General features: G+C 46.2%; 1 protein-coding gene across 1 annotated transcript in view; it reads right to left on the bottom strand.

Annotated features, from left to right (window-relative positions):
* The window catches only part of TIPARP (TCDD inducible poly(ADP-ribose) polymerase), a 35,432-nt gene extending 22,559 nt beyond the window's left edge, over nucleotides 1-12,873 (bottom strand). Inside the window, exons 1-2 of the mRNA XM_006258729.4 lie at nucleotides 12,701-12,873; nucleotides 10,949-11,947 (exon numbers count right to left, since the gene is read on the bottom strand). Of these exons, the coding sequence (XP_006258791.2) occupies nucleotides 10,949-11,886 (938 nt within the window). The 5' untranslated portion in view covers nucleotides 11,887-11,947; nucleotides 12,701-12,873. The remainder of the gene's footprint in view (nucleotides 1-10,948; nucleotides 11,948-12,700) is intronic.
* Between the last annotated feature and the right edge of the window lie 487 nt (nucleotides 12,874-13,360).

The raw sequence follows: 13,360 nt of genomic DNA, 5'->3' as shown, positions 1-13,360 counted from the left end.
ATCATCATCAAGGAGACAAGTTCATGCTTATTTGCTGTTAGGAAACAGGTAAACAGAACCTGTAGTTAACTCCCCTTTTGCCTATGCCATACTGACAGTAGCTATATACATTGACAAAATAAGCAAGGTTGAACCAAAATCAAATCACAAGTTTTTAACAGTCTTAGAACTATAACCTGTTCATTTGAAAATATAGCAAATCTAACTCTCTCACACACCAACTTATATAGCATTAGCTAGGTTTTGCCCGCAGGAAGATTGGTACAATTGGACTCTGGTAAGAATGGTTCTTTGTATACAAGGACTGAATTTAGGTCTACTGCACGTGCTATCCTTAAAAGTACTATTCAGTTTAGTATGCTGCCTTTTTATACTTCCCAGGAGTGGGTCAGATTGCTTTTGACTGTTCAAATTATCTTCTGCAAATTTGATTAATCATAAAACTCAAAAACAGCCTTGTTTGTACCAAAGAAATTCCAAGTACAACCTGCTAAATAAATGTCAGTCAGTTTATAAACAGGGAAGACTAATGAACAAACAGCATTAATAACAGGGTCAGTGGATGTTAGGTGTAGTTTCCAAACCATTATATATACACACCAATGTTCTTTCATTTGATCTCCCCACATTATGCATAACTAACCCAGTGGACCCGAGATGATTTAGATGTTATAGCTGTATAGGGTGATGGTCATATAGTTTTCACTGTGGACTTTAACAAAAAACTATCGTAAAAAGGGATGCACCAACAAGCGAAGGAATAAATAAATATCAAACTGTACATCTGTAATATTTATTTGGGTAGCAAAATGTTTATCGTAAAAGGCACAGAAAAAACTACAGCAGCCAAAAGCCTATAATTTATTACATTTTTCCATTTGTGTGTTAGGAAACTAGTGAAAATACAAGGGCTCAGGAAGCACAGTGCTGTATTTAATGATTGGCAATTCACTTCAAGGTTACCAGTTCAAACCTGGCCCACGAGAATAGAATCAGGTTATTAAAGTATGACACCTGGTTGGTGCCCAGTATAAAATGATGTTGGCACTATCAGCACTGGGCCTTTCTGGGGGGGGCGGGAAGCAGGGCATATTAAGTATTATTTATTTGTTTGAGATATTGCAGCTTCCTGGCTGCAAATTTAAAGAGGTATCAATATTAAGAAACCATCAACTGATAAGCAGGCTGGCAGTCTCACCAAAAGAAGTCCAAGAACTAAAGAGATGTGGGGAGGGAGGGAGGGAAGGAAGGACTTATATGACTGTTCTCCCCTCATCAACAGAGATGGTTGCATGGCCCAGGAGGGCATATTTTGGAGAGAGGGGATGGATCCCCCCCCCCGCCAAAACAAAACTAAAATTATTTGAAGAGGAGTTCTGCTTTGGGATTATCAACACGTCTTATTTGATTGAATCAAAATTGTTCTGATAATACAAAACCACTGTAATACAATTCATTTCCTTCCCTAGAGGTCACCTTCTTCCTTATGCTCCACCACGATCTTTAAGGTCAGTTAAGAACAACCGTCTGCAAGTACTATCCATCTGTTTTGCCAAATGAACTTAGCTTAAACAAGTGGCAGTTGTTCCCCAGTAGTCACTCCTCAGTTTTGGAATTCCTTCCCCTTTGAGACTCATCAGAAACTCAGCCTGGACATCTGGAAGCATTGCAAGACCTTATTTCAGCAGATTTTTAGCAGCAAAGGTTAAATTCTGAAGTACTCTTTGGGAAGTAATTTTATTTATTAGTTGACCAGGTTTCATTATGCTTTTATAAAATTTATTAAAACCCACCCTGAGTCACTTTGGGGAGGGTGGCATAGAAGATTAAGTAAAATATTCAAATGTTATTATAAAAGTGTAAACAAGATGAATTGATATGAGAAAGCAGAAACAAAATGTGTTTTACCTTACTGAAGTGAAACAGTGTGATAATACTAAAATAAAATAAAGAAGTAAAAAAGCCCCACAAAAACTAACAAAAATAAGATAATCACACTTCAGTAAAAGTACAAATGTTTAAATTTCAACCTTCCCATTTGTTTCAACTTAGGTCATAGTATTCAGATTACAATATTACATAGTAGAATTTTCACATTAAAAATCAAAGAACCTCAAGTTCAGCATAATTTAAAATTTGACTATTTTTTTTTCTATGACCAAAGTCAAACAAGTTTGATGAAACTGCATTTTCCAATGGGAAACTGTTCACCAAAATTTTAGGCACCTATACATGCAATGCATACCTATTAGCATGTATTGGAGCAGACTTAATTTATAGTCTGCTAGAGCATGTTAATTAATACACTCTAGCAGCCTCTGTCAAACAAGGTTTAGTTCAAGCGCCCCACCACCATTTTGAAGTGCAGGGATGCTAAATAGACATGACATTGCAGGCGCTTTAATTAGAATGGTTCTTGGTGCCACTAACTGAAGTGCCACCCCAGATCCTGTGTATATAGACACCCGCTGTTGACTAGCTCTACAACATATGATCTTTCCAAAGATGAAGGGGTAATGTGAGGAAGCATCTCTGGGAATGGAAATGTTGGTCTCCCCAGGCCAAAGGCTTATTCAAAACCAATACTTTGCGGGGGGGGGGGGGGGGGGTGTTAAGTTATACTGGGTAAAACTTTCATAAACACTATGCGATTTAGGAGCTTAAGTGATTTAGGAATGTGGGAGTCTACCTCCTCAATCAAGGGGCAGAGGAAGGTCAGGCAGAGGCACTGTGGGTCAAACTTCAAGGGGGGCAAGGCTAAAGGGATCTTATGGTGGGTGTCTACTACAGACCACCCTGCCAAGGGGTTAAGCTGGACCAGGATTTCTCAGTACAGCTTATGGAGGCCGTTAGCTCTAGGGATGTCATTGTCATGGGGGACCTAAACTACCTAGACATCTGCTGGGAGGAGCAGTCAGTCAGGTCTGACCATTCACGTAGGTTCTTAGTTGAAATACAGGACCTCCACCTGATCCAGGAGGTGCACAGCCCCACTAGGGGAGATGCCTTGCTGGACCTGGTCTTGGCCACTCGGGACAACCTGGTGAGGGGACTGCAGGTCCTTGACCACTTGGGTGACAGTGATCATTGCCTGCTGGAATTCACCATCCAGCGCAGGGTGTTGAGGGCTTCTACCAAGACTAAAGCCCCTGACTTCAGAAGGGCCAACTTCAATGAATTTAGGAGATTAGTGGGGGAGGCACTGAGGGCCCTAAAGGTAGAGGAGATGGGAGTCCATGAGGGATGGTCGTACCTTAAGGGGATGATCCTCCAGGCTCAGAGAGTGAGAGTCCCTGAGAGAAAGAAGGGGGGTAGAAGTGCTCCGAAACCCTCATGGCTCAGCAAAGGCATTCGAGAATGCCTGAGGGCCAAAAAGGAGGCGTATACCCGGTGGAAGGGAGGGGCCATCACCAAGGAGGAATACTCCTCTTTGGCCCGTGAGTGTAGGAGGGCTTTTAGGAAGGCCAAGGCGGGGGTGGAGCTCAGGCTAGCGACCAGGATTAAAGACAACAAAAAGTCCTCCTTCAAATACGTTGGGAGTAAGAAGAGGGCACTGGGTAACGTAGGGCTCCTGTTAAACTCAAATGGTAATCTTGTGGCTACGCCAGAGGAGAAAGCCGAATTTTTTAACGACTTCTTTGCCTCCGTCTTCTTGGACAGGGACCAGGATAGCTCTCTCACCACAAGTAGGGGCAATCTTGGGGATAGCACTGCCAGGCTTCGGGTCTGCACAGATGTAGTTAGGGATCTTCTGGAAGGGCTGGATGTTTTTAAATCTGCGGGCCCTGATGCCCTCCATCCACGGCTGTTGAGAGAGCTGGCAGGGGTCATTGCTGTGCCCTTGGCCCGGCTGTATGAGCGATCGTGGTCCACAGGCCAGGTGCCCAGAGATTGGAAACTAGCTAATGTGGTCCCCATTTATAAGAAAGGGAGAAAGGAGGACCCAGGAAACTATAGGCCCATAAGCCTCACATTGGTCTTGGGGAAAATCCTTGAAATAATTATCAAGGATCATATCTGTGAGGGGCCAGCAGGGGAGATCATGCCCAGGGGAAATCAACATGGGTTCATCAAAGGCAGGTCCTGCCAGACCAACCTGATGGCCTTTTATGATCAGGTAACTAAATCCCTGGATGATGGTCTTGTTGTGGACGTAGTCTTTCTGGACTTTAAGAAGGCCTTTGACATGGTCTCTCACCCCATTCTCATTAATAAATTGAGAGACTGTGGCATTGATGCCTACACAGTTGGATGGGTCAAAAATTGGCTGATGGGTGCACCCAGAGAGTAGTGGTGGATGGGTTGTACTCAACCTGCTGAAATGTGAATAGTGGGGCCCCCCAGGGCTCGGTCCTGGGGCCTACACTGTTCAACATCTTTATCAGCAACTTGGACAAGGGGGTGGAAAACATGTTGTCCAAGTTTGCCGATGACACCAAGATGTGGGGAGAGTTAGGCATGCTCAAAGGGAGAGAGAGGCTGCAATTACATTTAGACAGACTACAGAAGTGGGCGGATGGCAATAGGATGAGGTTCAGTGTAGATAAATGCAGGGTGCTGCTGTGGATTCCTTCTCCACAAGTGCATACATAAGCTGGGGAGCTCCCCCCTTGTGAGCACAGAGGTGGAAAGGGATCTTGGAGTCATTACTGACTCCAAGATGAACATGAGCCGCCAGTGCCAGACTGGAGCCAGCAAAGCCAATCGCACCTTGTTGTGCATCCAAAGATGCACCTCAAGCCGGTCCAGAGAGGTGATACTCCCCCTCTACGCGATATTGGTCAGGCCACAACTGGAGTACTGTGTCCAGTCCTTTGCATCGCACTTTAAGAAGTATGTGGCTTGCCCTGAGAGGGTTCAGAGGAGGGCCACCTGCTTGGTTGGAGGGCAACAGGGCAGGCCCTATGAGGAGAAGCTGAGGGACCTGAACCTGTTCAGCCTCAGCAAGCGGAGGCTGAGGGGGGATTTGGTGGCTGCCTACAAACTTGTTAGGCAAGATCAGCAGCAAATAGGAAGGGCCCTATTCCCCACAGCACCACCTGGGGTGATGAGGAACAATGGCCAGAAGCTGCTGGAGAACAGGTTCAGGTTAGAGATTAGGAGACACTGTTTCACTGTTAGGGTGGCTAGGATCTGGAACCAACTTCCTAGGGAAGCAGTCCTTGTTCCTACCTTGGGTAAGTTCAAAAGGAAGTTGGACGAACACCTGTCTGGGTTGTGTGATCCCAGTGTGTGCTCCTGCCAGTGGCGGGGGTGGTCAGACTAGATGATCAGTTCAGGTCTCTTCTGACCCCAAACTACTATGAAACTATGAAGCGAGGCATTTAAGGCATTATCAGATCCCAAGATTTCACAGATACTGAAGAGTACCTAGATTTATGGCCAGTAGCAGAACTGCTCCAAGTACATTAACACTTTAAATTTTAGAAGTTCAGTTATTCAAATTTTATATTTCCAAAGTGGCTACTGAATTTGGAAACCTGTTCTAGAATGATCTTCAGTTGCACACACCAAAAACTGACACTGAAATATCAGAGAACATTTAGCTTGTAAGAGAATCAGATGCTCAGACCATCCTCCCCTGGATTTCAGTAAGGTTGCTCTATTAAAGAAAGGAATTTAGGAACACAGGACTGGAAAGGACCCCCTGGCTAGTCACCTGCACCCAATATGTCAGTGCTTTGACACTATGAACAAGGAAGGAATTTAGGATGGAGGCCCTAACTAAACAAACTTTTTAAAAATCAATTCATTATTCCTCTTCATTCCTAATGAAGAGAGCTGGGTGACAAATGCATGAAATTATGGACTGCTGCCTCTAAAGCAATTATTCTGTGCAATCTGATTTAACAATTATAAATCTTTGCTTTTAGACAGGACTATTTTATTAGCATAAGTACACAAGGAACAGACTGACCTAAACCTGAAGCCAGGTGACAGCTGCTTCCAAAACTGTAATTTGCTTATTGATGCAAAACGAGAAAGGAAATAAATGAGATTGCTGCTGATTCCTTTGACAGTCCTACATAGGCCTTGTAACTTCTCTAGAGCTGTATAGATAGAAGCCAATTAGTTTTGTTTCATATGTAAATTGTGAAAGAGGGGCAAATAAGAATTCATTGGAATGCATTATTATAAAAGCACAAGGGACATTTTTTCCTTCTTTTTAATCACTTCACACTTCTTCCTTAGTCTGTTTTGCTTTTCTCCTAGCAAAGGATTTTTAAAAATTAATTCAAATCCATTCAGCTGTGTATATTCAAGAACTACCACAAAGTCACAAGGCACAGTAAATTTCAGCTGTTCTCCACTCTCTGGTATTATTGATAACACATAAGGAGTAATCAAATACATTCCAACAGCTGTGCAGATCAGAAAGATAACTAATTATTTGAGTAAACAGACTTCAGCCAGAGGACCCTGAATAAATAAAAAGGCTTCTACTTGGCTACAAGTAGCTTTAGAATTATTGGAAAACACTCCAATATTAGAAGGCGATAAACACTATTAGGAGCATCTGCTAAGGTACATTTCCCTCCCCCCCACAAATGTTCAGAGTATTTCTATACAGTGCTTCTCTGGAGTATTGTCACATTAACAAATGGAAAGGACCGAATAGCTACCGTGTCAGAATGACTTGGAATGAGACAACATGGAGAGAAGAGTGCAATGGAACGGAGGGCTGGAAATCCCCCGGCACACAAGGAGGGGTTGGAATGGTCACGCAAGTGAAGGCTGTGGTTGACTGAACATTACTTGGCTGTTTTAGGCAGACTCTAATGCCATAAGTAACGATAAGTTTAGTTTTGAAAAGCTGATTAGCACAGTGCCTTTGAACTTTCCTTATTTTCTGCAGCAAACACATGCATGATTTGAACAGCATGGGGGGTGGGGGGGCGGAAAATAAAGAAAAGTAAACCTGGCTTAACTCTGCTGCCAAATATTTTCCCTTACTGAAGGGTATCTTAAAATATCACAGTCTGGGCACTCTCACGCTCAAAAACGGTACTTGGCATTGTTCTCTCAATACAGAGCCCAAGTCTGGACATCCTCCAGGGCCTTTCCTAACATGTAGAAGGAAAACTGAGTGCTTGTGTGTTTTTCTACCTGCTGACATCCATATCCTCCACTACTTTTGGAATAGTGTGCATGTGTGAAGCCAGGCAGCCACAATTTCTGCCCCCCCCCTCCCCAAATTTAAGAGAGCAAAAAGAAGAGACAGCTTCCTTCATGATGTTTCAGTTGGAACCCAAAGAGCAGTAACCAATTGTTAGCGGTATCCTCGTTACAATGAGCTAATTAAGCAAGACTCATATTTCCCATTTTAAGATCATATTCCCTTGGGTAAAATAAATATGCATTTGGTTGTTGGATAACACAACAGACAATACTGATGAGAAGAGAGATTTCTACCAATAACTCTCTGCATTTAATGCAGATCTTTTTCCTAACTGAACCATTGGCCCCTGACTGTGGACTCTCTTAAATCTCTGCCCAATGAAGATGATATGGATACAGTGTAATGAGTTTTTATGCTATAAATGGTTTTCAAAACCAGGGGAACAAACAACTACCACTCACTGGTTACTAGTGAGGCTGGCTTCTGCTTGGCCTTTCTTGGACATGCAAACTGCTGAACAGACATTTCCTTGTATGCAATCTGCATAGATAGGCCCATAAAGCTAGTATGACCACAAGAGATTAACAGCTTTAGTCAAATAATGTGGTAACCATGTGAACCATGAGCTGCTCTAGCTTGTTTGCTAGCCTCTCAGCAAGGTTCAACATGCCACTATCTGCATCTTGTTGCCAGGAAACACAACATCACCTTGGAAGACAAGGAAAGCCAAGGTGCGGTGACCACAAGTAAACTCCATGAAAACTCAGACAGACCCTAAAGAATCCATACTCTAAGGGTCAGGGGTTTTTTTTCCCCCCCTGACATGAGAAGATACTGCTTGTTAGAGAGCTTCCTCCTACCTGAAGAGACCCTTACATCTTTTGTTTCTCCTCCCTGCAATATGAAAATTTGAACATCGTTTGCGGGATATCAGAAATTGCTGCTTGAAAGCACAACTTTTGGCCTTGAATAAGTTCTGTCTCTAGGTTCCTGCTGATACTCATCCTCCAAGAAGGACCTCACAAGGGACAGAATTTCCTCAATCTTAATTCCACAATATTATAGCATCAATCTTTTAATAGAAAGGAAACTGACACTTGCAAATTGCATCTTGCTTTGGGCCATGGCCGCAAAGAATTGGCTGAGGCCAAGATCCTCACTAAAGGCAATTGGAAGAATGAGATGAGTAAGGACCACAAGACTAGGAGCTTGGTGAGGAAGTCTAACAATTAGAAAGGACTGTTGCTTCAACTCCTTTATAGCCACAGTATACTACCCCATCACTTTTTGCTTTTGGATAAGAATAAGCACTCTAGTAGATTGGTTCAAAACTGACCCAATTGTGTGTTTTCAGAAATCTGTCTTCGTACTTCAGGAACACAGTTTCTCACTGGCAACAGAACATCCAGTATAGTCCTGATCCACCATTCCTGGTTTTCCCAGGATCATACTGTCCGTCTTGTTTTACTCATGGTAACAGAACACTACGTGTTTGACAATAATCCTGATAAGTTTCTTCCTGACCAGTTCTGACAGAAACTTGATGTACCTAGAAGTCAAAATACTCACCAGACTGGAAATCTGCATCATAAGTGTAAAACTATTCTGCCAGTTTTACAAATCAGGAGGTGGGAGGATTAAAGTAATTATGAAGAGTTTTTATTTTTTTTAATATATAATTAATTGCCCAACACCTTGATTTAAAACAGCCAACTCAAAGACTTTTGAGAGTCTGTATGACAAAAACATAAAAAAGTAATTTTAACTACTTAGATTGGCTTTCCTTTATTTCTATGTATATTTTTGCTACTTTAGTTTCAGTTTTCAAAGCCTCTTGGAAACTGAAAACTAAGTCATCTAAAAAAGGAATGAGAGTCGTAACAGTTTAAAATTAAGACAGTGAACTCCACCTATCTGCCAATTACAGGCTTTTGTTCTGCTTAATTCAATAAGGGATCTAAATTATTTCCTAAAAGATGAAAGCAAGATTAGAGAGAGAGAGAGTTCCATTTTAAATATAGGGTATGAACCACCTAGGCTCGGTCATTAACTTCAAGGGTATTCTCAACAGGAGGGTAAAACATGGCTGGCACAGTGCTTAGCATTTTAGAGCCTAACTAATCCAATACACAAAGTCAAGGAAATACTCCACTGGACTTCAAGTGAGCACTGGATGCCTAAAATGTAGACAGTTTTGTGAATGCAAGTGAAGTGTTTCTGGACCTGAAACATTAAGGAAAAAGGGGACACTGATCTTCAGGGTTGGAAAAAGCAACCCACAGACTGGGATGCAAAAGACAAAGATAAAAAAAAAAAGTTTGCTCTACAAGATGTTCACTCACTAGAACGAGAGGAATCTCATGGAATGTGGCAGGGCATAAGAGCCCCACACATCCCACCTGAGAGCAATAAGAAAAGATCTGAAAAACTGCAATATGAAACAGACTTCCTCTAGTGGGTCTCCTAACACATGGAGCTTCAAGTTCTCCATTTGCCTCCTACCTCAAAAGAAGGATGCTGTATTTACAGCCTCAGTCCTATAATCCAGTAGAAAGATTCATGAAGTATAATCATATACTCATGGTATTATGATGGAGAGGTGTCTCTTGCTTTTACACGGGCAAGGACTTGATATAATAGATCATTTCCACACCTCACCACAACAAGACCATCTTCAAAGTCTGATCCTACAGTATAGAAGTCAAAGGGAGCTTCTCCTTCGACTCCTATGGGAACAGAATCAAGCCTAAAGTGAGAACTGAACCTGGAACATCTTTATTCTCTTATCTGCTATTCGCAGAAAAGAGTGCACACAGGGAACTAGGGCTTTTGACATGTAGGAAGTTATTCTGAAGTGAAACTACCAAAGCTGACAGAGAGCAGTTGAGAAGGTTTGAATGAATAACACCTCTCACATTTCAAACTACCAAAATATTCTGCATAGTCTTCACCAAGCAATGTGGCAATCATTTAATTTTAATAGGTGCCTAGAAGGAAATAATGAAAAATGCACTTGGAATGCATCTGGGTGAAGTGACTAGTTCTGATCATAAACAGGTTGTAAGAGAAAGGCTGAAGAGCAAGTAGTGAAGAATATGCCTCAATGTTTATTTCCTCATCAGGTCTGTAAAATAAAGATTGACATTCACTATTAAAAAATGTAGTTCCTCTATCAAGAAGAAAGCCTTCCAGAAGTAAACCCATGAGTTTCAGTCTGAGTCTGCAAATAAACAAACAAGAAAAATGTGCTTAGTCAGCACTAACCAACTAAAACAAGAGTCTTGCCATTTGTTTCAGTGGGTGCTCCTATTGACCTTATTGGACCATGGACCTCAGAAAGCGTATGAAATATTCCTACTCGTGTCTGCTGGGTGTTTTTGTCAAGATGATCAAGATTGTCAGACTTGGGAGAACTTTCAGATGATCAAGTCCCAGGGACTGAGTGTGGGATTATAGGTAAACTCATGGATATGGGGGGGGGGGGGGGGGGGAAGCAGCATTCCCTCCTGACCCCTCAAATAAGCTGTTCTCACTTACTGTTACATATCATTCAGACAGCACTGATGATATATGTCAAAGATCAGAATAGTGTTGGTTCTTTAAAACACAACATGGAACACTAATGAAAGGATATCAATTTGAAAATGGCCAAACAAAGTGTAGACTACAAACTATATTACTGAGGGCTTCAGAAAATGCTGGCATGTTTTAGAAAATTTAAACCAAAGTTTTTCCCCAAATGTACAGAACGCAGCATTTGGTTCAAGTTTCCTTTAACTGCTATTTAAATGCCCATAGCTCTATGAATGAATAAATGGAATTACCTACCCGTACTTCACTTTGATCCTGTCATTGTCTGGGTTGCAGTAGAGTCTTTCCAGGTGCTCCTGGGAGTCATTGGTCACACTCTGCCAAGTCTGTGTAGCAGTCCTCCTGACCTGCCAGTGGTAGGGCAACACTGTGTGATGTTTGGGACAGTCACTGCCATAAACACAAGTGCCTTGCAGAAAATCCACACAGATTTCTATCTCATCCTCCTGATGGGTATGGTATTGCAGCTGGTTCAAGAGCTCAAATACAAGATCGAGAGATGCCTCCTCACTTTTGTCCTGGAATATCCCAGCACTGAATTTATCATCTGGGTTCAAACTGTACTGCATGAGGCAGTTGTTCTCCTGGAATAAACCAGATGGGTAGCCTTCTAGCATCTTGTCTAGGAACACCGGGCAGGCTGCAGCATCACTTGAGGCTGTGAGCAAGGGGTGATCCTGGAATGATTCATTAGTGGATTCGGCAGCAGTTCCAGGAGTGGTTTCTGAAGGGAAGCTCTGATCCCCAGCCTGAGCCTCCTGCTCAGAGTGCCCAGAAGGCGGATGAGCCTCCGGCATCTGTCTCTGCACATGAGGAACTGCTGGCATCAGCACTGCCACATTGCTGTCTGGCTGGGAGCAGGAGGCATTAAGTCCCAAAGCTTTTTTCCCCACAGTTTCACATAAATTACTATGACTTCCACCCTGGCCTCTGGGCACAAAAACCCCATCCAAGGTCCCAGCTCCCAGCACGCTGGCAAAGATTGGCCTCAAAGCCATTAAAGTTTGCGTGTCCAGCCTCTTCTGTGCTTGCTGCTTCTTCTTAAAGCAAGGTTTAACTGGAGGGATCTTCTCAGAGAGCCTTATTTGGGGAGGGAAGTCTTCTGAAGGAGGGCCCTTCATTGCTGGGCAGGGGGCCTGCTGAACAACACAAGCTGGCTCCGGCGTGGTGTCCATCAGGCAAACACTGCTCTCTCCGAACCACTTTCAAAAGTCCCAGGGGCGCACAACAACAAACCTAGGACAGACGGGAAAACAAGACAGTTAAGCCATGAGCAATTAGAGACTAACACGAACAGGATCACCCCTGGAGAGGATTTCAAGCAGGCAACAGCAAACCACTCCTCCTCCTCCAGTGTCTGTGGGTAGCCCCCAGGCACATCCAGCATGAAGCTAACTCCGACTAATTAATCCCAAACACACAGCTTGCCTCCCTCACACGCAGGGTCTCGGAGAGGCTCCCAGGCACGCACACAGTCCCCGAGGAGCGGGAGCGGGAGGGGCCGGACCCTGCACCAGCGCCGCCCGCCCGCCGGCTGCGCCTCCGGCCAGCCCCGCCGAGCAGGGGCAGCGCCGCAGCTCCGGCCTCTCCGCCCCGGAGCCCCGCACGGAGCCGGCCGCACGCCTGCAATGTCACATTCCCACCGCAGCCTTCATCCGCGCCCCGTTTCCTCCCCCCGGCCCGCCCTGACTCAGGCGCCTGCGGTGCTGGGTCACCTCTGCGTGACACGGCCCCGCCCGGCGGCGCTGCCCGCACGCGGGGCAGCCGTGGGAGCCCGAGTCCCCGTCCCCGTCCCCGTCCCCGTCCCGCGGCGGCTCCTCTGCCCGGCGGGCGGGCGGGCGGGCGCAGGCTCCGGGGGTCCCGTCGAAGCGGGCAGAGCCCCCGCGGCCGCGCCAGGGTCCGGCTGAGGGGCGCTGCTCTGCCCCCGGGGCAGCCGCGCTCGGTCCCGCGCGGCCGGGACTAGGAGCCCCGCGCGGGGGGCGGCGTTACCTGGGGGCAGCCCCGCGCTAGACGCGCGGGCAGCCAAGGCGGGATCCTGCTCCGTGCATCGCCAGCCCACCCGCCTGCCCCGGGGTCCGCTGCCTCTGGCCCGGCGCAGCCCGGCTGCTGCTTTTAAACCTCGCTTCCTGGAGGCGCTGCTCCGGCGCGGGCGGCGGGCGGAGCCAGCGGGCGGCTGCAGCCGAGTGGCGGCGCCGAGCCCCGGGAACGCCCCCGGCCCGCCCAGCCCCGGCCCGTCCTGTCCCCGTCGGGCCGGCACAGCTGGGGCCCCCGGCCCCGGCGCAGCGCGTCCCCCGGCTACCCCGCCCGGGCACGGGCAGCCCGCTGCGGCGCCCTCGGCTCCCCGCCCGGCCCCCGCTGCCGTGGGCGGGACGGGGCGAGCCGGGGCCCGGGACCCCGCTCGTGAGACGTGTGCGTGTGTGCATGGGTACGTGTGCGTGCGTGCGTGTGTGCACGTGTGTGTCTGTCTGTGTGCGTGCGTGTGCATGCGTGCGTGCGTGCGTGCGTGCGCCCACATGCCGAGCGGGGGCAGGTCTCCCGGGGGCCCGGGCCTGCTGCCGCCGCGGTGCCGTGGGCAGGGGGGAGGGCGCAGCGCCGTGACGAACACCGCTGGCCCCGGTTGAGTCCACGGGAGGATTCCCACGTACTTGA

The sequence above is a fragment of the Alligator mississippiensis genome, chromosome 7 (assembly GCF_030867095.1).
Source record: "Alligator mississippiensis isolate rAllMis1 chromosome 7, rAllMis1, whole genome shotgun sequence".
NCBI lineage: Eukaryota > Metazoa > Chordata > Crocodylia > Alligatoridae > Alligator > Alligator mississippiensis.
This window is presented reverse-complemented; position numbering and strand designations above follow the sequence as displayed.